The sequence below is a fragment of the Eptatretus burgeri genome, chromosome 6, assembly GCF_056783735.1.
Source record: "Eptatretus burgeri isolate ZD-2024b chromosome 6, Ebu_testis_v1, whole genome shotgun sequence".
NCBI classification, from domain to species: domain Eukaryota; kingdom Metazoa; phylum Chordata; class Myxini; order Myxiniformes; family Myxinidae; genus Eptatretus; species Eptatretus burgeri.
Genome location: NC_140966.1, coordinates 46,610,005 through 46,636,941, shown reverse-complemented (window position 1 = coordinate 46,636,941; position 26,937 = coordinate 46,610,005). Strand labels below are relative to the sequence as shown.

The 26,937-nt window shown below is 41.8% G+C and overlaps 1 protein-coding gene across 3 annotated transcripts in view; it reads right to left on the bottom strand.

Annotated features, from left to right (window-relative positions):
* LOC147024693 (rho GTPase-activating protein 6-like) overlaps positions 1-26,674 on the bottom strand; it is a 95,488-nt gene extending 68,814 nt beyond the window's left edge. For 2 of the 3 annotated variants that reach the window (XM_085884845.1, XM_085884846.1), the window contains exons 1-2: positions 26,493-26,674; positions 22,443-22,512 (exon numbers count right to left, since the gene is read on the bottom strand). In XM_085884845.1, coding sequence (XP_085740971.1) covers positions 22,443-22,508 — 66 coding nt within the window. In that variant the 5' untranslated portion in view covers positions 22,509-22,512; positions 26,493-26,674. The remainder of the gene's footprint in view (positions 1-22,442; positions 22,513-26,492) is intronic. The other variant, XM_085884847.1, reaches the window with a different exon arrangement.
* Between the last annotated feature and the right edge of the window lie 263 nt (positions 26,675-26,937).

Below are 26,937 nucleotides of genomic sequence, written 5' to 3'. Positions count from 1 at the left end.
ATGGAGATGTCAACGTTACTTGGTGATTACAAATAAATAGGTCTTTCAATGTTGGATTCATTTCTTTTTTCTTGTTTGTGTGGACAGCTTTTTTGCTTCTCTTAAACGTGATAAACGTGATGGCTTTCTCACATCTTTGACAAATGTTGCTCGTGACATCTGATGATATTTTCATCAGATTTATATCAGATCTCATGATAAATCAATAAGGGAATTTTGTACAGGCTGTGAAAACATCCACCATGAGAATGGAAAAAGAGACTCCAGAGACCAAAAAAACTGATAAATAAATAAATAAATAAAAACTAACGTTGACATAATTTAACGTCATCTTTAAAGGATATCTACATCTGGACGTAAATCAAATGATTCCTCATTTAAATATTGACGTTTCTCAAAGTTCTCTCTCACAACAGTGTGGTTTGCTGTCACGCTCACATATACATTATTAGGGTATTGAAGAAGACTTGCCAAGCCAACAATAAATCTCATCACACAGTAAATCTACAAAACCACAGCAATGTCACTGCACTTTTGCCTTACAAGGATTGTTGGTGTGGATCAGAATTTATGAAACACCAATGGCTCATCGCAAGTAAAACATGGATGGTGGAGTGCAGGAGTCACGGAGAGAGATTATGAAGCAGGGCAATAAGAGTGTCAAATGAGATGGCAAGAAAGAAAATAACTAAGGGAATGATAAAGTTTTTTTTTAAATGATAACCTGCAAAAACAAATGAGGAAGAATGTGAGAAAGCAACTGAATATAAATTCTGAGTTGGACTGTTCATGTTCCCATGTGAACCTTGGTTGCAGTTTTTTGTTGCACTATTTGCTTGTATCGTTTTTGAAACCTCAGAGAGGTTCTGCTTTATCACTATAGTTGTTCTGACTATTACCGGCACAATGTCAGCACTTCCAGGTTCTCTTCACTTCGTTTTACAGGTGCGACTGCGAAGTAAATTTTCTCATTTCTAAATTATTTTGTCCAAAGTCACTGGTGACACCTCAATTAGCAATGCTGTCCATTCCTTTTTATATCTCAGCACTATGTCCAGTTGTACTGCCTTGTTTTCATTATTCACACAAGATGAGATGGGCAGGTCGTATCTGAGCGCGGTGACATCGTTTTCGAGAACTGCCTTTGTATTGGTTTGTGCTTCTGGGACTGGGAAATTGAAGTTTTTAGAAATGTTCCAGTGGATTATTCTGTGCACATTGTTATGCCTTTCTGTGTACAATTGTGCTGATGTTCATATTTTGAATCCCATGAGAAGGTGCCGGTGCTTTCCGTTCAACCTTGCAGAACCTGCACTTTTCTGAATAACTCAATCCTGCCATTTTATAAAAAGCCGTTAGCATGGTGTCCTTGATTTTGGGCATTTATTTTTACTTGTTCTCAGTCGCAACTAAGCTGCCCTCTAATCCATGAATAACTTGGAGAGCCTTTCCGTGACTTTGCTGATTGACCAATCAGTCGTACTGTTTGCCAAATTTTTGCCTTTTATAAGTATAGATATAAAAAATTTCCAAGTGGTCTAAAGCTCTAAATGGTCAATGGTCTAAGCTGTCTCATCTATCTGAAGACTGTATGGGGTCTAAATGGTGTCAAGGTCTAAAGGGGTCTAAAGAGGGGTCTGAAGGAACTTTAGTGGTGTAAAGATCTAAAGTTTCTAGGGGTCAAAAGGGTAGAAAAGTTCAAAATATGTCCAAAGTGTTAAAATTGTCTTAAAAGTAAAAGGGGTCTTAAGGGTCTTAAAGGGTTCAAAAGGGTCTTGTGGGTATTTTGAGTCCTCAGGGTCTTTGGGTCCTCTGGGCCTTTTTGGTCTTTGGGGACTTTTGGGTCATCTGAGTCTTTTGGGTCTTTAACGGTCTTTGGGTTCTTTAGGGTCTTGGGGATCTTAAAGGGTCTTGAATGCTCAAAAAGGTCTCAGCAGTCTAAAGCATCAAAAAGTACATTCCAATAGTACATAATTTTATAGACGTTTGCGTAATCTGCAAACAACATTCAAACAGGATGTGATTAATACGCATGCAGTCACACGACTTCACGGACTGACTGACTGACGGACCATTTCACTCACGGAGAGCTTCACAGACGGATGGACCATGCTTTTCGTTTTTATACATGTACATATAAATTTATTTGTAAATGTGTGGGAAGAGAACCATGAATAAGATACAATTTGTAGCAAAAGGAAATTTGGAAATTGTAATACCCTCTGCCACCACCAACAGGTGGCACGACACAGTACACATTTACATAGAGTATATATATATATATATATATATATATATATATATATATATATATATATATATATATATATATATATATATATATATATATATATATATATATATATATATATATATATATATATATATATACTCTATGTAAATGTGTACTGTAAATTTTAAAAATTTTTGGAGCTGTCTCTAACTTTTTCATATATATGTATATATATATATATATATATATATATATATATATATATATATATATATATACATATCTATATATACATATATATATATATATATATATATATATATATACATATCTATATATACATATATATACATATCTATATATACATATATATATACATATCTATATATACATATATATACATATCTATATATACATATATATATCTATATATACATATATATATATATATATATATATATATACATATCTATATATACATATATATACATATATATGAAAAAAAGTAAGAGACAGCTCCAAAAAAAATTTAAATCAGCATCTCTACATGTATGGCAGCCATTCCATTCCAGTGTCTGATGAATTCCAGCACAGGCACACCTCATTCTACTTAGTGAGGAACTGATTAGGTGATCACCTAAACCGAATCTTATTTAACAAGGAAAAGTATAAAAATCACTGCTGTGGTCATCACAATCCTCTTGCAATAGGACCAGCTGGATGGCAAAAACAGTGCAAGTGGTACCTCAAAAGTTATTGGAATCAAAAAAATAACTATTGACCATGCCAAAAGAGTTGAAAAGAAAAGTTTTGAGTGAGGAAAAGAAGGGTTCAATTCTGGCTTTACTGGCAGAGGGACACAGTGAGCGTCACGTTGCTTCCATCCTTAAAATTTCAAAACGGCGGTTCATAAGAACAAGGTCAAGCAGCAGACATTGGGGACAACAAAGCTACAGACTGGCAGAAGGCGAAAACGACTTTCCATTGACCGGGATGACCACCAACTCATTCGAATGTCACTCAACAACCGTAGGATGACATCAAGTGACCTACAAAAAGAAAGGCAAACGGCAGCTGGGGTGAAGTGCACGGTTCTGATGGTACAGTTCATGAGGCGAGGAGTTGGTTTAGCAAGCAGGGTGAGGGATGTTTTATATCCAGTCTGTGCTGCAGCACATAGTGTCGATAGTTCACAGTGCAACAAGTCGATGATGTGACACGATGGGGTGTTGATTTGAGATGGGGAGTGAGTTAAATAACAAAGCAGCTCTGTCCTGGATAGTCAAGCTTCAAAAGTGTTGTTTCAGCTGCTCCTATTCAGGTAAATGGTGAATATTCCATGACAGGATCCTGACCTGAGTCTTGAAGGTGAAAGACAGGTCTCAAGTGTTAAGGGATAAGTGAGTGACCAATAAAATAATACCTAGCCTCTGTCCTGCTCTAGCCACATATGGATCCAGGAGGGTGAGTGAAGCTGACGGTGTCCCTACAGTCCTACAGGCAAAGAAAGGGGGTTTTTTGTGAGCAAGCTCATAAAGATGGAATGAAGGATGTAGGAGGATTAGGAAGGAGAAGGCATGGAAAATAAAAATGGGTTAGAGGGGAACAAGTTAATCTGTGGCCAGCCAAAGTCACTGGGGTTGCAAGTCATATGAGAAGTTGGAAGCAAAGCAGAGAGGTTCGTGGGGGGGGGGGGGGGGGAGGATTTTTGAAATTGAAATATTTTTATTTTATTAAATAGTTATAAAAAAAATAATTATTGAGGGGAATGTGAATCAAGAGCAGGTGAAGACTGGACCATCTCTTCTGGATCTGATTTTGACAAATTTCCCTGACAATATCTGCTGCTCTTCCTTCGCTCCAATTGGTTCTTCTGACCACGTCCTTATTAAAGTGGACATCTCTCTGGCTGTTATCAGAGAACCACCTCACCGCCGTCGAGTCTGGCATTTCACTCAAGCCGACTGGCAGGGTCTCCGAGCAGCCATCAAACTTACAGACTGGTCTCCTATCACTACTTTCTCAAACATCAACTCATCCTGGGAATTCTTTCAAAGAAACTTGCTCTCCCTCATGCACAGATTTATCCCCTCTCGTGTTCAGTTGTCTTACCCTTCCTCCCGCCCTTGGTTTACTGAAGCTTGTGGCGAGGCAGTTGTCCTGAAACAACTTGCCTTTGCCTCATGGAAAGCAAACCCAACTGAGGGCAATCTCAGTTCTTTCCACAAAGCTCGGAACAAGTGTGTATCTACCCTCAGGAGAGCCAGAAAACAACATCTTTCTCATCTCAAGTCTGAACTCTCAAACCTCTCTCCCTCCTCAAAATCCTGGTGGCGTTTAATCAAATCTGTTTCTGGTGTATGTTCCCCCTCCATCCCCTCCCTTACCTCAAATGGCCGCACTGCTGATTCCACACGTGATAAAGCTGAATGTCTAAACTCGGTGTTTGCAGCTAAATCTTGTGTCCCAAACCCATCACTATCTCTACCCACTTTACCCAGTCGCACCCAACTGTCCCTGGACTCTGTATCCTTTTCTCCTGACAAGGTGGAGAGCTTGCTTTCAAACCTCGAGTCAGATTCTGCAACCGGTCCAGACGGCATCAGCCCACGTGTCCTCAAAGCCTGCTCTTCTGCTCTTGCTCACCCTCTCTCTGTTCTATTCACCCTCTCATTTTCCCAAGGTCATCTGCCATCTGCTTGGAAATCTGCTAACATCACTGCCCTGCATAAAAAAGGTGCAAAAACAGATCCCTGTAACTATAGACCAATCAGCCTTCTCCCAATCATCAGCAAGGTTATGGAATCCATCATCGCTTCAGACATGAAATCCTTCCTCTTCTCCAATGGCTTGATTTCCAATCATCAATTTGGTTTCAGACCAGGTCACTCTACCCTAGATATGCTGCTACTGCTCTCCCATCAATGGATGGAGGTCCTCAATGCCAGACAGGAAATCCGAGCCGTATCCCTGGACATATCACGTGCTTTTGACACAGTCTGGCACCCTGCCCTACTCACCAAACTCTCTGCCCATGGTATTCAAGGCCATCTCCACTCATGGCTCGCAGACTTCCTCTCCTGTCGCAGTCAACGTGTGGCCCTAAATGGAGTTCTTTCATCCCCTCTTCCTGTGCAGGCTGGAGTTCCTCAAGGTAGCGTTCTGGGCCCTGTTCTTTTTCTGGTTTTCATCAATGATCTCTCGGACTCTCTGGAAAATCCTCTATTTCTCTTTGCCGATGACTCAACCCTCTGCCGTACCATCTGTCATCCCTCAGACCGGCAAGCAGCAGCTTCTTCGCTCACTGCAGATCTGGATAAAATCACAAACTGGTCCAACACGTGGAACATGTCTTTCAATCCAGACAAATCTCACACTCTCACTATGTCTCTTCGAAAGGACCGTTTACAAAACCCCCATCCTCTTTCTCAACAATCCTCTGGAAGAAGTCTTTTCTTTCAAGCTTCTGGGTCTCACGATCTGCCATGACCTTTCCTGGGAAAGTCACATTTCCAACCTTGCCTCAAAAGCCAGTCGCCGACTGGGAATCCTCCGTCGTGCAAAGTCCTTCCTCGGCCCTCTTGAGCTCCTGACCACTTACAAAGCTTTTGTCCGTAGCCTGATGGAGTACTGCTCTCCCCTCTGGGCTGGTGCTCCTGCCTCCCACCTTTCTCGACTTCACGCTGTCGAAACCAGGGCTTTTAAGATCATTGGCATCTCCCGCAATGAAGCTGAGTCTTTGGGCCTCTCACTCAATCACCGCAGGTTGGTCGGTGGTCTTTCTGTCTTCTACCGACTCCTCTCCAGCCTTGCCCCCCAGCTCTCTCTGCGATTTGTCCCAACCACATTTCCACAGGGCGCTCAAGGTCCGCCAACAACCCCCTTCTGGTAAAACTACCAAAATCACGAATCACTGCTCATCTTCACTCTTTCATTCCTCTTTTTTCCCGCCTTTGGAATAAACTTCCTCACTCTATTCTTTCCCATTCTTCCCTTCAGGCTTTCAAAACAGCTGTTCACCACCACCTCTTATCTTCCCCCATCCAAATCCTCGATCTTTTCTACCCCCGATAATCCACCCAAGCCCACTTCCTTCAATTCTCCTGCTTTCCTTCCTGAAAGTCCCTTTAATGTCCATCTTCCCCTCGCCATGTTCCCCGTCCCATCCCCATCCCTCTCCCTTCCACAGTTCACCTGTGTCTGTTCCCCAATGTTTTGTCCCCTCCACTCCCGCCCCTCTTGTCTCATGCCTCCTTGCTGTGAGTTGTGTGTTAGCTCTCATACGAGCCTCGACCAAGGTATACAAAAAAAAAATAAAATAAAATAAAATAAAATAAAATAAAATAAAATAAAAAAAAGAAGACGCCTGTGGACAGAGAGCGGGTTTGCTCGCCTCGGCCTACACACCAGGCACGCATTCAGATGGGAGCTGCAGCCGAGAGATCAGTCGTACCTTAAAGGATACTCTCTCATCAATCAGGATGCCTTCAGTTGGGTATAATAAAAAAAAGACTAAAAAAAAAAAGCTGTTGCAAAATGTTATAGTTTGAGTGATTTCTTCAGGTATGTGTGCCAGAATCGATCTTGGGCATTCAACTTTGCTTGTCTTCTTGACATTCTTTGTCTTTATTTGGCTTGGCTCTATTTGCCAGCTTTTCCAGATGGGCCTGTGCGCAATGTGAAAGTTTGTATTTTCATTCAGCATCCACCTTTTTTTTTTTTTAATCAGCCGAAACGTGAAGGATTTGAATAACAAAGGATATAAAATTTTTATTATTTTGTTAAATCTAAACTTTCTCCTTTCAAACAATGATATGGATTTCCCTTTAGTCAAATAATAAATTATTATTTCATTATTTTCAAACCACAAATAACCGCCAAAACACTAGCAGAGGCAGAATTTTTTTGTGTATCCATTGTCGAGGCTCATGGAAGAACTAGAATGCTGAACAGATGAGGAGGAAGATTTGTGCGAAAGTGATTGAAATTGTACTGGTAGCAGGAGTAATGAAGGCAATCTACCACCCATCACTGGCAATGATGGACAATTCCATCAATCATCACTTTCAGACTGCGGTAATTTCAACTCTCTACATACTTAGAAAGTTTTATCGAAGAAAACCAGACAGCTATAGTAGTTAGTATTTCAAAAGAACTGGCTTATAAAGGATTATAAATGGTTGGTTTATTGCCAAGCAGTCGGGGGTTGTCTCTGTAAATATTGAGTTTGTTCCCTCTGCAGATGACAGAGGGGACACTGGTGTTCTGCATTTTTGTGCCATTCCTCAACTTAAGAAAAGCAACTGAGAAACATAGCATTTTGGAAAGGCAAGCATCACTGCAGTTTCATGAGGATGCCACAAATGTCAAGTTTTAATGACCCCAAAAAAACTTTACCTTACCACATATCGGGAATCAACCATGCCCAGCATAACAGAAACCTACACATCTTGAAATGTGTCATCAGTGTTGATCATCTTTGCGGGAAACATTGCTTTGTGGTGCCATAATGACAATGGTATGATTACAGCATCAGACGAGAAGGGTGCTCCATGGAGCGCATCCCTCCGCCACACAATGCCTGATCCACGAGAACATATCGGGCCCATTACATTTTTGAAATATGATGCTATATATCATTTTTGGCCCTATCTCTCAATGGTGAAGAAGCACTTTAAAAATTAAATAATTCTCCTATCCGGATATGGATCTTCACCAAAATCGAAACAATTTGGCCTTGTCACACACCCAACCGTTCCACCATGTTTCGTCCAAATCCGTGCAAAACTTTTTGAGATATCGTGATCCATATAAGTTTATCCCTATCTCTCAATGGTGAAGAATCACTTAAAAAATTATCGGATCCGGATCCGGATTCGGATCTTAACCAAAATCGAATCAATTCTCCCTCGTCACACACCCATCGTGCCCACCAAGTTTCGAAAAATTAATCCACAACTTTTTGAGATATCCTGCACACAAACAGACAAACATGGGTGAAAACATAACCTCCTTCCACTTTAGGTGGCGGAGGTAACTAGAACGACACTCAGTAGAGCGCATACCTCCACCAGATTGAACAATTTACGTTTTGTATTCCACTGATAGGCTGGATCTGCGTCCGCACCTTTACCAAAATCTAATCGGCTTGTTCTCGTCACATATCCAACTCATCCACCAAGTTTCTTCCACCTCCGTCCATAACTTTTTCAGATATCACGTTATATATCGTTCTTGGCCCCATCTCTTAATAGTGAAGAATCATTCAAGAAATTCTCGTAGCCGGATCCGAATTTTCACCAAAATTGAATCAAGTCATCCATCTCAGACACCCAACCGCTCCACCAAATTTCATCCGAATCCATCTATAATATTTTGAGATATCCTGCTCACAGACAAACAAACAGACAGGGGTAAAAACAAACCTCCATCCACCTTTGGTGGCAGAAGTAACAAGGTAATTTTCTAGCCATTTTAGAGATAATGACCTGATCACATACCATCTTACAAGAACATGTCAATCATGTAAAGAAGTAGGCAAAGTGTACGTTAAAAAGCCGTCCCAATGACAGGCACACAGCAGTTATATCACACTCTGCTGATCTGGATTTATTAAATTATACTTTGACAAGTGGAATATGTCTTTTGATCTTGACAAATCTCAATTCTGTTCTTGCATATATGGGAATTTGGCTGCCAGGGTAGATATAACTTATTGGAAGGATGGCTGTGCTGCTGATTCTGTGTCCCTCTACCAGTACACTGGTACTCGTTTTACTGACCTCAGGAGGATGACATGCTGAGTCAACCCCACCTGGTGTTAATTCAGCAGCCAACGAGGCTCGAACTCAGGACCCAAAGATCCCAAGCCCGCCACCATACCCACGGATCCAACACCAGGCTTACAGCTTATCTCAGTCTCACCCAGTTTCTCCAAAACGATGAACCCATGTATTTCCACATCAGCATCTACAACAGTTTGAATATCTTCAACTTTTAAGCCTCTTAAAGTTCTAAGTTTGAGTATCTTGATGATTTGGCATCGAATTATAAGAGCAGGTCATATGTACATGCACATTTACCATAAAAAAAATAGACCGATTGGATTCACAAAATTCAGAACTTTTTAATTGATATATGCGAGTTCTCAGCCTGGGTTTACAAATGGCCGGGGAAATAATTTACGTCTCTGTGAATGTGAGTCTACTGTTGGAGTGACAGGTTTTCCCAAAACATTTTGATCTGTCTTCATGAAACCTTGAACGTGAGTTTACCTCCCCACCCCTTCTTACGCAGGTAGATAGCGATTAGGCAAGTCGTTTTTATCAAACTGTCTTTGTTTCTCATTCTCTATCTCAACTCACTGCTTCGTTTGTGGATATGATTAATCATCTCTTTAAAGACCCCAGCCACAGCAGATGTAATATCACGTCTAAAGCCTAACAGGGCACCACCACTAGAGGTCTGATCCAAGGATCAGGTCTAATGTTTGCTATCATGAAAGGATCTTTTTATTTTATTTACAAGTAAATGATAAACGGTAAAATATTGACAAAAGTTAACTGAGGAGGTTAACACATTTGGAATGAGAGCAATTTTAAGAAAATGTATTATATGACTGAAATGCTTGGAAATGACATTGTGCATTATACATTCTTTAACTGTTCAAGATTCCCTACTGGAGCATTTTGGCAGTTGCACACCAGGACGTTCAAATATTGTGCGAGATCCATAATGTGAACTATAACTGAAAGCATACAAAGGGCGTTCAAAATGTTCTCGGAATGAAAAACTCACGATATTCCAAGAAATGCCAACTTTTAAAATTTCTAAAAGTATCAGCACACATAATTAGTCAGAACATATCTTGCTAATAATAAATGCTTGTATATTGAAAAAAGAAATTAAAGAACGTTGATATTTCTCGCACTATTGTGTCTCGCTCGGAGAACATTTTGAGCATCGTACGTAGGTGGACAAAATCATTAGTGAAGATTTTTAAAACGACAATAAGTGCAATTCAACAACAACAACAACAACAACAACAAAATCACCTTCATAAACAATCAACTTATACAATCCATAAAATATTGCAGATCAAAATACTCTGCTTCGACCGAAAGAAAAGGAACTCTACTTCCAAAATCACAGTTGTTCTTTCTCCAAACAATGATCAGCACACCTGGCATGAGACTGACAAACAACATTCTCAAGTTTGAAACGTACAGACATGAAACATTCATGGAGTTGACAACGTCAAACAAAAAATCCCACCCACCTCTCCCCTCAAAAAAGAAATTCCGTCAGACTTTGCAAAGGAAGACAATGGCACTTTTGTATGAACAACTACAATTACAATGCTATTTTGCCGATGGCATTACCCACTGCGTACACAAAGCTTGGGATATTAAACAATGGTTGTGCAAGGAGTCAAACATTTATTGCGTACACGAATACAGTGGAATTGTCGTCTCAATATCCATCTACCCATGACCATGCTGGATTTTCATCGTACGTTCTGCCGATAAAGCTTTAATGCCTAAAGGCAGCGCTGGACAGGACAGACCGGTGAATCTTAGCAGATGGAAGGAAACCCGGCTCAACGTCCCTTTCGGAAAACCATGCACTCATTGACTCAACGCCTTGCCTGCAAAGCACCAGGACGACAGCTTATAGACAAGTTGGAAATCGATCCCAGACTAGACAAGCCAAAGGTTATAGTAAACTTACATCTAACCTAATGGAAAAAAAAGACGTCTTCATAAAGACGAGAGTCAGTGCGGCTTGGCGAAAAAAAAAATTAAGAAAATGAATTTTCTCAACCAAATGTTGAGAGAAGTATGCTAACCACCGTGGGAAAAAGGGTGAAGAGACATTTTGGATGTAAGCCCTTTTTCAAAGAGAGAGCTAAAATAAATGTACCTCTGACATTCTGAGAGCTCTTATATGTTCTATAAATACGCTTTCTCTTCCTTTTCTCAATTATAATTTTCTCAGTTTAGAGCACCCCCTCCCCCCTCCCCCCAACCCTACCTCCGTTTATACCTCGTCTGTGTAATAAATTCATGAATATAATAAATATGGCCACATACATTCTTGTAACACTACTTAATGCCTCCACATTTTATCCAACATCACAAGGATGAAATCCTCCGCACGACACACAGCGAAGTCTGCCAGAACGGCCCGTCTTCGGCACAATGAAGACTGAATCAACTGAAATTGCAGAGCAAAGAAAACAAGTTTGTAGGTAGTGTCAGGGAGAACGATATCTACAATTGTTGTTTCACGCACGAGTCCTCCACGTCTCTTCTGAGTTCTGCTGAAGTACTTTCACAGCAACCACAAACGTTGTTACCATCGGTTCACCAGGAATGTAATTTAGTGACCTCCTCCATTGTGTTACTTTTCCAACAAAGTCTACTTTCCAAATGTCGGCTGACAATGTGCCAACGTACGAGGCAATTGCACTCCTGCGGCTTGCGGTAAGGCTGATTGATTGCTGAGTGTTCTGTTGATGTGAATGTTTGATGATGATGTAAAGTTGCCCCTGTAATTTAGTTACATTTCTGTGAGGGATCACAGTCTGGGGTTGTTGTGGTTTGACAAGAAAGTTCACTTAGAAATAAGCACTCGTAGTACAGACCTAAATTTTGGAACAAATACACCACGTTGGACGTCCGCTGCCCCCACGGGATAAAGTTATTGCGATCACACGACATGCTAAAAACAGGGAGTTTAAAAAGAAACAGGAAAAAAGGAATTATAGATAAACTCGGCCTATGAAATAAAGCCGCAACCAGCACACCGATAACGGACAGCTGATTAGTGCACGTGCTAACTGATCACGACAAACAAAAAGCAGTTTAGGCCTTGAATCCACATACAAACAGTGAGTGAGAGGTAAGAATTCGCACGGGGAGTGATAAAACCATAGGTCCTGCTTTTCCACTCACCAGAGCTTCCCTGGGCTGATAAACAGCTCAGCTATAGTGTATTGTCCACAACCTTTCAGGTCTGGGTTTGATTCCTGATCAGACTCCAAAACTGTCATCCTGCTGCTGTGCATGCTGGGTGTTGCATCACGGAGTGTGCTGTCCTTTTGGAAGAGATAATAAACTGGTTTTTCATGATGCTCGCAATTACTCTGGGTGCTGAGGATCTCACGGTGTCTTTTGAAAAGAGTAGACTACTGTGGGCCACACCGTTGACAAAGTCCAAATTGCAGCCCCCGTTGAAAGGGGGTACTGCTTCCCAAAATCCCTGCCTTGATTGAAGCTTGTATGGTTTGGCAGCACCCTGCAGTTGAGTAGCAACCTGTTTCGAGTGCAAACTCAGCTATGAAAATATTCACAACCTGCAGTTGTAGGCTATCTGTATACCTTCTGTCGTCTTCTTTGTTTAATGGCCAAAACTATTCCAACGTTGGTGTAGGGTTGGCCCCAAGTTTTTTACAAAGCAGCTGGGTAAGACTGAATGTCAACTAAGTAGTTTGGGCAGGAATTTGCCGACAGTGTCAGCGATAGCTCGCCTACTCTTTGAGAAGGACACCGTGGGATATTTAAAGTCCACTAACTAAGGCCAGCAGACGGGACTTCCAGTTTAACTTCCATCCGAGAGACGACACACACGTCTTGATGAATCACCCTGCCTGTGAAACACGGGGAGGACAGTTTATAGCCGGGTCAGGATTCAAACCCAGACACACAACTTCGTGTCAATATATACCTTCTGGCAGGACATAGAGGAAAAATAACAACAATGACAACCGTGATGGGTTCTCTCAACTTGCAATTACTCCATACGGCCGAAACGAGGCAAACAGTCCCATCATCTTTACAAAAATGGAGCAAAGTTCTACAAATAAACAAAAACTAGGAAATTTGACTTAACGAAAAGAGATATCTATAGCAATTTGCCGACACTGTATTTAACCACACTTGAAGGTGACACTTTCCTGAGACATTAAGAAAATTCACCACATTTTATAGGTGCGAGGATGTGGATCTGATTTGGGAAATATTTGGGCCATCGGAGCCTTATCATGGCAAAGGTAACAAACATGAAGTGCTGTTGGCTTGCCATAAGAACATTGTGTCTGATACAATGGGATTGTCGAGTGCAATGCCAGCCTGTTATATATCACTCATCTCAAGCCGGATGCCCTAGTCTTAACCCTCCTTCCTCTATGTAAACTTTCTTCAGGTCTGCTTGCAATTATAGATTGGTTTAAGTTCAAACCGTAGCCAACATGGTAGGGAGGGTCCTTTGGTTGCATGGAATTAGAACAACAAATAACTCAGTTGTGTTTCTTTTTGTGCAACAGTTGTGTTCATTTTCGATGTCATATTTTGTGCAACAGCTCATTGTTCAAACTGCGCGCACAGTGTCAAAGTGTTTGGATTTCTCTCTACAATTAAGCCTCTCTCAAAAGGAGGACATTCAAAACAGTGATGCAATACCAGTTCTTCACGTAAGCTTTTACAACTCTACATTCACATATATATATATATATATATATATATATATATATATATATATATATATATATATATATATATATATATATATATATATATATATATATATATATGTCACTCTCTCTCCCCTCTCCCTCCCTGTTCTTCCCTTGTACATCTCCTCTCCCGAACCTCCCCACTTATAATACTCCCTCCATCACCCTCCCTGTCCCCCCTTTCCCCTCTCTGTCTTGCACAGTTCCTTTTTTGGTTTATATATTTGGCAATTCAAGATTTCTCTTCAATGAAAATAAGTTAATTCCAATAAGTGAATACAATGTAACATTTTACAGTTTCCTCTCGGGTCGAGAATGAGCTATGACTGCTTGGAATTACAAGTAAACTTTGATTGAACAAAACCGCACCAGGTGGGATTAATAATAGGGCATGGAGAAGTTTAAAATTTAGAGAAGAGTTAGGTGACATTAAAAAGCAAGTTGTGGAATATATAAAGTGGCCTCCACAATTCTCATAACTAACAACGTTGCAGCAACTTGTAGGCCACAGAAGACAATTTAATTTGATTGTCTGTTTCTGATTATATATATATATATATATATATATATATATATATATATATATATATATATATATATATATATATATATATATATATATATATATATATATGTTTTTGCATTTCTTGTAACCGCATCCCTCCAAAGCAAAGCGATCCATCATACAGTGGTCCCCAGACAGTTATTTCATTAATATACGTACAGTTAATCCCTTCCTTCTTGTCTAATGGGACAAACGGGACAAGTACGTTGTGTGAATCTGATTTTGATCGGTCTGATTATATCTCTGACTTCATTCATATTCTTTTTTCATATTCCTGAGATAAATTCAAGCAGGCACTGCACTCAGTGCACACTGCACTCAGGAGCCACCTGTAAAAACTGCGGCCGCGCCCTTTCCAACCGATTTCTGAGTCTAATCATTATATCTATCTTCTTTTTCAATCCGAATCTCCATCTAATAATTAATTATATCTATCTTCTTTTTCAATCCGAAACTCCATCTAATAATTAATTATATCTATCTTCTTTTTCAATCCGAATCTCCATCTAATAATTAATTATATCTATCTTCTTTTTCAATCCGAAACTCCATCTAATAATTAATTATATCTATCTTCTTTTTCAATCCGAAACTCCATCTAATAATTAATTATATCTATCTTCTTTTTCAATCCGAATCTCCATCTAATAATTAATTATATCTATCTTCTTTTTCAATCCGAAACTCCATCTAATAATTAATTATATCTATCTTCTTTTTCAATCCGAAACTCCATCTAATAATTAATTATATCTATCTTCTTTTTCAATCCGAATCTCCATCTAATAATTAATTATATCTATCTTCTTTTTCAATCCGAAACTCCATCTAATCATTATATCTATCTTCTTTTTCAATCTGAATCTCCATCTAATAATTAATTATATCTATCTTCTTTTTCAATCCGAAACTCCATCTAATCATTATATCTATCTTCTTTGTCAATCTGAATCTCCATATAACAGCATATATCTACACTCTTTTCCATCCAAGTCTACATCTAATAATTATATCCAATCTTTTCCCTCAATTCCTGACACAGATCAGGGCTGGCACCACGCACACCACCACTTTTGATAAATAACCACATTCTCAATAGCGGCGGACCCACGCACAGCCACGGGGTAATTTATTATCGTACACAGAGCAGGGCACGAATGGCACACATCTTGTTCGGGTCTGCGCATGGGTTTACCATAGCATCTTACCATCGGTCTTCGCTGACCACCGTGGCTGCGGGTGTCTCCCGCGGACAGCGGACGTCTTCTCACCTCTCCGCCCTCAAGGCTGCTGCCAGGCACAGGCATGCTGTACGGCTCGGGTTGCATGGAGTACGGACAGTCAGCGCATTGACCGGCGCTGAACGCCGATCGCCGGGGCCCGTGCCGGGAGTTCGGTGCAGGGTGATTTGTGTCACAGTGTTCGGAGTGAGATGATTCCGCAGCTTGGAATCATCTTTCTGGACGTAAAGTGGAGCTGCTTCCGATCATCATGGCTGGGCCGTGCGCTGGCCGGGGCCCAACCAGAGCACCCGATTCAGGTGACAACACATCGCTTCAGGTCATCGCCCCACCCCTCACCATATGGTCTATAAAAGGACGGGTCGCGTGGCCATTCGTGCATTCCCCGTCTGCTGGTGATTTTCCATCCCTGCTCATCACTCCTGGTTCTTGTCGGCTCATCCTGCGCTCTGTCTGGCCTGGGATCGACAATCCGCCCATTCGCCTGCTGACTTCGCCCTTCTTCATCAGCTCACTGCTGAGTCCGCCCTTCTTCACCGCCTCGTCGCTGGCTCCACCCACCCACCTGATTCTGATCCTGTCTGCCACTACGCCCACTCATTTTGACTCTGCCTTTCTCCACCCACTGGCTTCTGACTCCACCCAAAGTCCTTCCTTCATACCTGACGGTCACGCCCCATTCTCTGGATTCATGCTTAGCTGCACAAAGTGCCCCAAAGCAGGAGACGACATGCCAGCTGTCAGGGAGATATTGCCCCAGCAGAGCATCACCACAAAATGTACTGGTGGTGTGGTAGGTTAATTGTACAAGGTATTGAGAGACCGTTAGCCTCATTTCCTCTCCTCTTTCTTCTCATTAACTCTTCTTCATTGGTGTGTGTGTGTGTGTGTGTGTGTGTGTGTGTGTGTGTGTGTGTGTGTGTGTGTGTGTGTGTGTGTGTGTGTGTGTGTGTGTGTGTGTGTGTGTGTGTGTGTGTGTGTCATGGCGCCTGTCCTCATTTAAGTTAAGAGTGTAGAAGAATTATATCGGGATAACTCTGCTCTGTGTCTGCTTTTGGAAGTTGCTTGTTTATTGTTACACCACACTTTTCTTTCTATCTGTGATTGCACACAACAATAAACTCAATCAATTGTGCCACATATCTTTCCTTGCCTACCTGTTAATAAATTATTAGTGGAAATGTTCCCAGCTCATTTTCGTATTTTCTTTCATTGATCCAGCATGGTCTGTATCCTAACCTACCTGGGACTTTATTCCCAATGATCCATTCCTTTTAGCTGGTACGTCCTTGGCAGTGTCGTTCGGCTGCATCTGATCCGGAAAGGTGATCCAGTTCGGACAAGGCGTACCGAGGGTGTGTCCCCCAGTAATTAGGTCACGTGATTAATTAGGTAACCCGGTTAACCCATAAACGGATGACCCGAGGTCACGTGGTTGAGTTATTTGTGTTCACGGCAGGTTAGCGACCCGCCGCATCACGGATATATCTGTGTGACGGCTTGCAATTCCGGGGAGTTTGGTGGGAGCCCAAGATAGCTTCCCCCCTCGTAGTCTTATCACCCAACCCCTGGCCCACAACAATATATATATATATATATATATATATATATATATATATATATATATATATATATATATATATATATATATATATATATATATAGTCGTGTCCAGGGGAGTTAAATTAATTAACAACGACCTGAATGGACAGCCGAACAGTTTTGCCCTTGGAGGCAAACAGTCGAGATCCTCGGAGATGACAGCGTGCGTGTGATGGAGGGCAGCAAGGGCACATAGAAGATGGAATTCACCAGGGTGGATTTATACTCGAACCCACAATGAATAGACAAACATAGGAGATTTTACAAATGAAGTTTTAATGCATACAAATCAAACATTTATAATGGAAATAAATCAAAGCATGATAATACTGAAGCCAAAATTTGAGACGTCTCCACGCAGACACGAAAACAGACAAGGGGAAAGATAAAATAAAAGAAAATTCCCCCTTTATTCTAGCATTCAGCTGTGTGTCCAGAGATGATCTTTTAGCAGTCTGGTGATCGAGCCACATATTTGCTGCGCAGGAAACCACACGCAAAATGGTGCCAAGTCGCTCTCTGCATGGGAAACATACATGACGTACTTTGCGCGGAGGGTATTCCTTCGTTAAGGGACCAGAAACCACCATACAGTCTCTTCTCACGATCGAACTTGCCACACCATCCCTCTCGTAACACCGGGTCTGTTCACAATAATGGCCTGCCTTCTTCCTCGAAGGTAGAATGGGATCACGCCAAGTTATCACTGAGAGATGCCTCTTCTTCTTGTCTCCCTCCTCATAAAGCTGACAAACTTCGTGATTCAGCTGAATAGACAATGACCAGCGTCCTGTTCCAGCATGCAAACTCCTTCATCTAGCATGAACGAGAAACATGCAGCCTTCTTCACTGTGTTGAGGAGAAGCCAGAGAACGAGACCCTCCATATCAACCGCGTACCTCGCACCAACTATCTGAAAAGAAATGCGCAAACTTCACGATCCAGCAAAAGTCAATGGCTAGCATCTTGTTTCAGTTTGTGAATGAATTCACACCAGCACGAGCAACCAAAAGTCAATGGCTAGCATCTTGTTTCAGTTTGTGAATGAATTCACACCAGCACGAGCAACCAAAAGTCAATGGCTAGCATCTTGTTTCAGTTTGTGAATGAATTCACACCAGCACGAGCAACCAAAAACGCACTGCTATTTTCTCATTCTTCTACATGTTCTTCTGTCGTTGTTCTTCTGTCGTTCTAATTCTTCTACACTCTTAACTTAAACAAGGAGAGGGACCATGACACACACACACACACACACACACACACACACACACACACACACCCACACACACACACAACCAGATGAAGAGGAGTTAATGAGAAGAAAAAGGAGAGGAGATGAGGTTAATGGTCTCGCAATATCTTGCACGATTGACCGACCATGCCACCCAGTACGTTTTGGGGGGGTGCTCCGCTGGGCAATCCCTCCTTGACAGCTGGCGCATCGTCTATTGCTTGGCTATCCAGAGCAAGGGCATGGCCGTCATGCATGAGGGAGGGACTTTGGGTGGAGCCAGCGGAGTCGAGAGTGAGTGGGCAGAGTGGCAGACAGGATCAAGTGGGTGGGTGGAGTCAGCGACAAGGTGGTGAAGAAGGCGGAGTCGAGAGAAGAGCGGGATGAGCAAGAATGACGAGAAGGAACAATGAGCAGGAACAACGAGCAGGACCTGCAGAAGACACACAACCCGTCCTTTATAGACCCTGCGGTGCAGGGTGGAGGGTCACCCCGAAGCGATGTGTAGTCACCCGAATCGGGCACTCCGATTAGGCCCCGGCCACCAGAAGGCCTGGCCGCCATGTCCGGAAGCGGCCTCACTGTACATCTGGCTAGCCATAGCTGAGCTGCGGAATCATCTCGCTCCGAACCCGATATGAATCGCTTTGCACCGAACTCCCGGGCCATGCCCCGGCGACTAGCCGAGGGTCGCGTGGGCCCCACATGCCCGCCCGGGCATCCCCGGTGACCCGCGCTTAGCGCTGGTCAATGTGCTTGCTTTGTCCGTACGCCATGTGGCCGTACGTCCGCCATGTCCTCGCGATCCAGGCCGTACAGCATGCCTCTGCTTGGTAGCAGCTGTATCGAGACGGAGGTGCGGGAGGACATCTGCCGGCCACGAGAGACATTTGTGGCCATTGTGGTGAGTGAAGACCGATGGTAAGATGTTATTGTAACCCCATGCACAGACCCAAATGAAGAGATGGGCTATGGATTCCCAGAACAGTGTGCGCGGGTCCTGCATTGTACATGTGGTTATTTATTACGGGGCTGCGCCCGTGTCTGCCATCGTGCTTGGGGTTATGTTATCACAGGCGGTGTGTGTGTGTGGTATCAACCCCGATCCGTGCCATGAATTGAAGGAAAATATTGGATTATTAGATGTAGATTCGGGTTGAAAAAGAGTATAGATATAAGTATTAGATGAAGATTTGGATTGAACAGACTTGGATTGTCTGTTTCTCTTGGTCTTCTGCGAGGATGCATTCTTATAGTGAAGGGTGTGGATGCAGTTTATACAGGCGGCCGTCTGGGTGCAGCGCCTGCTTTGATTTATTTCAGGAATAAGAGGAAAAAGAGTAGGAATGATGTTAGAGATATAATCAGACCAAACTATGAGATCCACACAACGCACTTCGTCCCGTTTGACCCATTGGACAAGAGGGAAGGGTCTAACTGCACATATATTAATGAAATAACTGTCTAGGGACCACTATATGATGGATCGCTTTGCTTTGGAGGCATTGGGTTTTCAGAACCGCAACAACATACACACACACGTGTGTGTACATATATATATATATATATATATATATATATATATATATATATATATATATATATATATATATATATATATATATATATATATATATATATATATATATATATACAAATACAGCTCTGGAAAAAAAATTAAGAGGCCACTGCAAAATTATCAGTTTTTCTGGTTTTACTATTTATAGGTATGTGTTTGAGTAAAATGAACATTTTTCTTTTATTCTATAAACGACTGACAACATTTCTCCCAAATTCCGAATAAAAATATTGTCATTTAGAGCATTTCTTTGCAGAAAATGACAACTGGTCAAAATAACAACAAAGATTCAGTGTTTTCAGACCTCAAATAATACAAACAAAACAAGTTCATATTCATTTTTAAACAACACAATACTAATGTTTTAACTTAGGAAAAGTTCAGAAATCAATATTTTGTGGAATAACCCTGATTTTCAATCACAGCTTTCATGCGTCTTGGCATGCTCTCCACCAGTCTTACACATTGCTGTTGGGTGACTTTATGCCAATCCTGGTGCAAAAATTCAAGCAGCTCGGCTTTGTTTGATGGCTTGTGACCATCCATCTTCCTCTTAATCACATTCCAGAGGTTTTCAATGGGGTTCAGGTCTGGAGATTGGGCTGGCCATGACAGAGTCTTGATCTGATGGTCCTCCATCCACACTTTGATTGACCTGGCTGTGTGGCATGGAGCATTGTCCTGCTGGATAAACCAATCCTCAGAATTGGGGAACATTGTCAGAGCAGAAGGAAGCAAGTGTTCTTCCAGGACAACCTTGTACGTGGCTTGATTCATGAGTCCTTCACAATGACAAATCTGCCCGATTCCAGCCTTGCTGAATCACCCCCAGATCATCACCGATCCTCCACCAAATTTCACAGTGGGTGCGAGACACTGTGGCTTGTAGGCCTCTCCAGGTCTCCATCTAACCATTACACGACCAGGTGTTGGGAAAAGCTGAAAATTGGACTCATCAGAGAAGATGACCTTACTCCAGTCCTCTACGGTCCAATCCTTCTGGTCTTTTGCAAACCTCAGCCTGGCTCTTCTTTGCTTCTCATTGATGAAGGGCTTTTTTCTAGCTTTGCACGACTTCAGCCCTGCCCCTAGGAGCATGTTTCGAACCGTCCTCGCCATGCACTTCACCCCACCTGCCGTTTGCCATTATTTTTGAAGGTCACTTGATGTCATCCTACGGTTGTTGAGTGACATTCGAATGAGTTGGCGGTCATCCTGGTCAGTGGAAAGTCGTTTTCACCCTCTGCCAGTCTGTAGCTTTGTTGTCCCCAATGTCTGCTGCTTGACCTTGTTGTAATGAACCGCCGTCTTTGAAATTTTAAGGATGGAAGCAACGTGATGCTCACTGTATCCCTCTGCCAGTAAAGCCAGAATTGAACCCTTCTTTTCCTCACTCAAAACTTTTCTTTTCATCTCTGTTGGCATGGCCAATAGTTATTTTTTTGATTCCAATTACTTTTGAGGTACCACTTGCACTGTTTTTGCCATCCAGCTGGTCCTATTGCAAGAGGATAGTGATGACAACAGCAGTGGTTTTTATACTTTTCCTTGTTAAATAAGATTTGGTTCAGGTGATCACCTAATCAGTTCCTCACTAAGTAGAATGAGGTGTGCCTGTGTTGGAATTCAACAGACACTGGAATGGAATGGCTGCCATACATGTAGAGATGCTGATTAAAAAAAATTTTGGAGTGGTCTCTAATTTTTTTCCAGAGCTGTATATACAGAAATATACATATACAGATACATATAGACACACATAAATACATATCACGCTTTTTCGGCTGATTAAGGCAAACCCAGCACTGTTCACTGTTTATATAAACTTGTCCAAAAAACCAGTGTGAGCATTGCACACAATCCCCATTCTGGTGGTCTCTTGTCATGTGCTGTGGAGATGTCTTTCTTGCTCTGATTTGCCAATCTAGTTTGACATCATGGATGGCAAACTGTGTCCTGCAAATGAGGAGTCTCAAATATCCTTATATTATATGGTGTCAAACAGTGGACATTTGGGAGCAAGCTCAGTTTAAGTTGATTTATCTTCCTGACTTTAAGGGCGAAAAATGCATGTCCAAGACCTAAACTTACAATACGTACCTGCACTGTTCTGATTTGTGGTTTATATTTAATTTTTTTTAATTGATCTGAGGCTCATGGAGGAGCTTGTACATATATCACATGCAGGAAAAAGACATGACTAGACATGAGTATACATGATTATGTAATTTATAAGCATATAAGAAGACAATGGACAAACAAACACATGGTATGAGAATTCGAAACTGGGTTTTCAGCATCATGAGCCAAGAATTTAAATGGGGGCACAAACGCGCCACCCCAGGATCGTTGTCATTGGTATATCCAAGGAATGATCTATGATCTCTCATTCTCATTCATAAAAACCTTTTGTCCCTTAATGTCAATGTTACTGCCCTGTGAAGATCACTCACTCAGTGTCACTCTTTCTTACCGTGTAGGCGACCGTGCTCTCCAGAATACGCCGTGAGCTGCTCGAGCTCAAACGGGGTAGAGCCATTGGGCTGTTGGTAAAAAAATGGAAATAGGTAAAAGGAAAGTATGATGGGATCGCATTGGTGGTGGAGGAGGTATGAGTAAAATGGGAGGATTGTTTGAGAGAGTGCAAGATGGGGGTAGAGGGTGATTGGGAGAACACAGCAACATGTTTAGAGGGAATGATCAAGACATGAAAATATAAAAACACAAATTCAACTACAATGCTGCAGTAATTTCTCAAACAGTTCTCAATGCAACATTTTTTTTTTAATATCACAATAGGAATAATTAATAAGCACAAAGTATACTTTATGATTTTGATCATTATGATGAGGGATAAAGTCCTGGTGCTTGTCCTGATTGATTATTCCAAGTTTTCTCAGCATGGAGACCTCCTGCCATATAATCCAAAGGTTTCAAGTTCAAAGCTGTCTCCGGTGGGAGGAACTTGGCCATATTTATGCAACATCTGCTTGCAGGGAGCCCTGGCAGGTGGTGCAGCCAAATGATAATGAATAATGACTGTGTATATGCCAATAGGACAAACCGTAACTTTAACCTTTTCCTAAAGCACGAAGTAGACGATCCTGGATCGTGTGTCCAACGAATTCCACACTTGCAATGACTACTCTGATTTTTTATTTATTTAACTGTTAAAATATTATTTGTTCCTTTTTCTGTGCTTTCTCAAAAGTCTGTTCTTCTAATCCTATGTTTTTACAAGTGTTGTTTTCCCTTTGTCACTTTGCTTACTAGTCGAGATCACTGCGAGGAAGTCTTGTGACAAAAAATAGTTTTAAGAGGAGATGCCACAGGGTGTGATGGTTTGAATAACTTTTACCTGAGTATGGATTTATTTGTGGCTTACTGAATTTCCTGCTGAAAAAAAAAAACAAAACTGTACAGTTGAAATGTTTTGTAATGTTATTACTAAAGAAGCAAATAAACTTTCTGTTTAACTTCAGGGTTAGCGAAAAGTAACTTGTAAACAAGTAAAAGGAAGTCACCGTGGGTACATCAAAGTGAGATTTACCAAAAAGGAGAAAAATAACATAAAAGTTAGAATGTTAGAGTGAAATTATTTTAAATTCAAATGTTCACTTGCTACTGTTTTTGTCACCACGTATGCGGGAGTAAATAAGTTTGCTTTTCATGCTTACTCGTGTATTTATCTTTTCATATTATTGATTATACATTACATGGGCAGAGGAGGGTTGGCAGGATAGCCTAGACGAGAGGTATGCGCACACGCCGTTGAGCTGTCTAGCCTGGGTTTGAACCTCGGCCCAGCTATAAACCGTCACCCCGGTGTTTTGTATGCAGGATGATGCTTCAATGTGTGGGACATCCATTGGATTGAAGGACGTTACATCGGAGGCCTCATCTGCCAACACTGATTGTTGTTGGAAGTTAAACATCCCACGATGCCTTTTGTGTAGAGTAAAGCAAGTTAACACCAACACCCTGGACAAAGTAAAGATTTCTGCCAGGTTCAGTCAAATGTTAGGCCTGCACAGCCGTTTCGTGAAAGACTTCAGCCAAAAACGTTCGCATAGCTGACCACGAAAGAAGAACCAGAATGTGGGATTGGGGGGAGGGGGAGGGGTTGGACAACCTTTCTCCAGAAATAATACACCAATGAAAGTCTCTATCTGACCACACCAATCGCAACTACCATGGCGAAGAGAACATTTTCAACTCTGAGAAGATTGAAAAACCACTCCAGGAACACCATAGCTCAGCATTGGCTGAACGACCTGATGATCATAATATCCTAACGGAAAGAACAGAGGTCTTGGACTCAACAGATGTGGAATTTACCAAAGCCTGAGGTGGATGCCGTATTCTAACCACCAGAAACTGAGAATGCTTTCAAAGGGTCATCCGGTGAGACAGGATAATGAATATCTGGTGATGAGTGTCGTCTCAGACTTCACTGATGGTAAAGCAAGGAGAGGAAGAAAGAAAACGCCACGTATTGTGAAAGTCATGGAAGAGACAAATGTGACAACAACGGAGGAAATGAAACGGATGACAATGATGGATCGTATCTGATGGCAAAATGTGTCAGAAACTGTCTAAAAAGTTGGATATGCTTCAATCAATCGATCAACATCGGCACAGAAATAATTTTGGATTCTCTTTTTTAAAATTAGGACAGGTCTAAACAAGGATATCGATACACTCAAAGCAATTTACTTCAAGGCAAGGGTTTGACATGAAACCACAAGCATGTATGGGGAGTTCGTGATACGGCACAGGTTAATGAGCAGTATCGAATGAGCATGGTACAGGTATGGCACAGGTAAATTGAAGCCAAAACCAAAATGAAATACATCATTTTCGAACATGTCATCAATGTTCATTCAAATTGGCATTTAAACAGTTGAACATATCAGATTCCTGAGTATATAGAGAACAAATCTACACCATAACTTGCTTTCTTGAAAATAATTTACTTCATCTCAAAATTTCCATGTCCGAGCTTTGAATTGTCCTCATGTCAAGTGTGAACTTGAACGGCACTCGGGAGAGCACGTACCTTCGCCAGGCTGAACAGTTTACGTGTTGTATCCCACTGATAGGCCGGATCTGAACCAAAATCGAGATGGCTTGTGCTTGTCACCGACCCAACTCATCCACCAAGTTTCGCCACAATACGTCCACAATTTTTGAGGTATCTTGCTCTATATCATTTTAGACTCGATCTCTCAATGATGAAGAATCAATTTTTTAAAAAAATTATATTCTAGCATCCGGATCTGGATCTTCACCAAAATCTAATCAATTTGTCATTGTCACACACCCTTCCTGTCCACCAAGTTTCTTCTCAATCTGTCTAGAACATTTTGAGATATCCATATATATATATATAGTTGTTGGCCCGATTGCTCAATGGTAAAGAATCACTTAAAAATTCAAGTATCTGTATCAGGATCTTCACAAAAACCTCATCACTTCATCCTTATCAAACACGCATCCTGTCCAACAAGTTTCATCCGAATCTGTCCATTTTCAGATATCCTGCTCACAGATAAACAGACAAACACACAGACAAACAGGGGTGAAAACAACCTCCATCCACCTTCGGTGTCAGAGATAATCAGATTTGTTGAAAAATCATGGAGGGTCACACAAAAAAATCTCGGCTTGTACAAAAGCGAGGAGACAGAGGGCCTTGTTACATTTTAAATTGTCCGACAGGATGGTGCACAGGTAACGCACTTACCTTTCGGCCGTCTAACGTGGGTTTGATTCCTGACCCGGCGATATACTGCATTGGTGCTTCGCAGACAGTGTGTAGTATCGCAAGGTGCGTCCTCCCGAGCACAGACATTTAGCTGGGTATCCTATCTGCCAGCATCACTTGTTGGACATTAAACTTCCCACTCTGTCTTTCATGAAGAGTCGGTAAGTCATCGCCGGCACCCTGAACTGATTACAGAATCCCTCCGTAAACTGCGGTTTACGAATGCCCTTGTAGTCTTGGAGATTCCTCTACCTGTCTATACCTGTCGAGGCCCCACCAAGTCCTCGCGTGTGGTTTGCTCAGATGTTTATTGTGATGTTCTCTTTTCCTCATCCCTCGCGTGGCTCGCAACTATAATTATCACAGTTGTCCTCGTTTTTCTCCCAAAATAAGTTGCTGGAGACTGGAGAAGTTCGCACTCCTTGTCAGATGCTTTAAATCCACATATTACCCAATTTTAGGCGAGAATCGTGTTTTTCGGAACCACCATAAATATAGGTTACCCTTACCCCCCTAACCCCCAAACCCCCCATAAATCGAGGGGTGCATCAATATACAAAGCATATTGAAGAAATCGTTGGAACAACATACTCTTATCATTTCCCAAAGAAATATTTCCTCTTACTAATGATATAAACAAGTTAATAAAAGAGGTTGTTTGTTTTCACAATCTCTTGAGCATCTTGTTCCTCGAACTTCGCTGAAAGTGCATCTTGTCCGAATTGTCGCGTGAACTTAGTGACAAAAGGCGCGTACCTTTTCCGTCGTGACAAAGGTAAACGCACACCACCATCGGACGTTCAGAGCCTGGCCCGGTTGTGAGAGAGGCCGAAGGGAAATGAGTATAAACCGTCGTGGTTCGTGGAGGAGCAACGGACGCTTTCCCAGTCGCTGGTTGTGCGAGTGTCGCGCGCCGAGACTTTCACACGCCTAGTGTGACGTCACCGCTCGAGACCAAGTGACGACGGAGGAGGAGCCGCTTTGGAGGATGGAGGTCAGAACTTGGAGGTGGGCTCCCCACGTGGACTCACTGATGTACGACTGATCATACTTGCAAAGTCAGAAGATAAAAGTTGGTGGTTGTGTCGAGATTGCAGGAATTCGTTGCTGAACAGGATTTTTACAGGGCGTCATATTTAAGTGGATCAAGAGCAAAATGAGTCCTCGTTTTTGGAGCAAACATGAAAACATGACCCCCTTC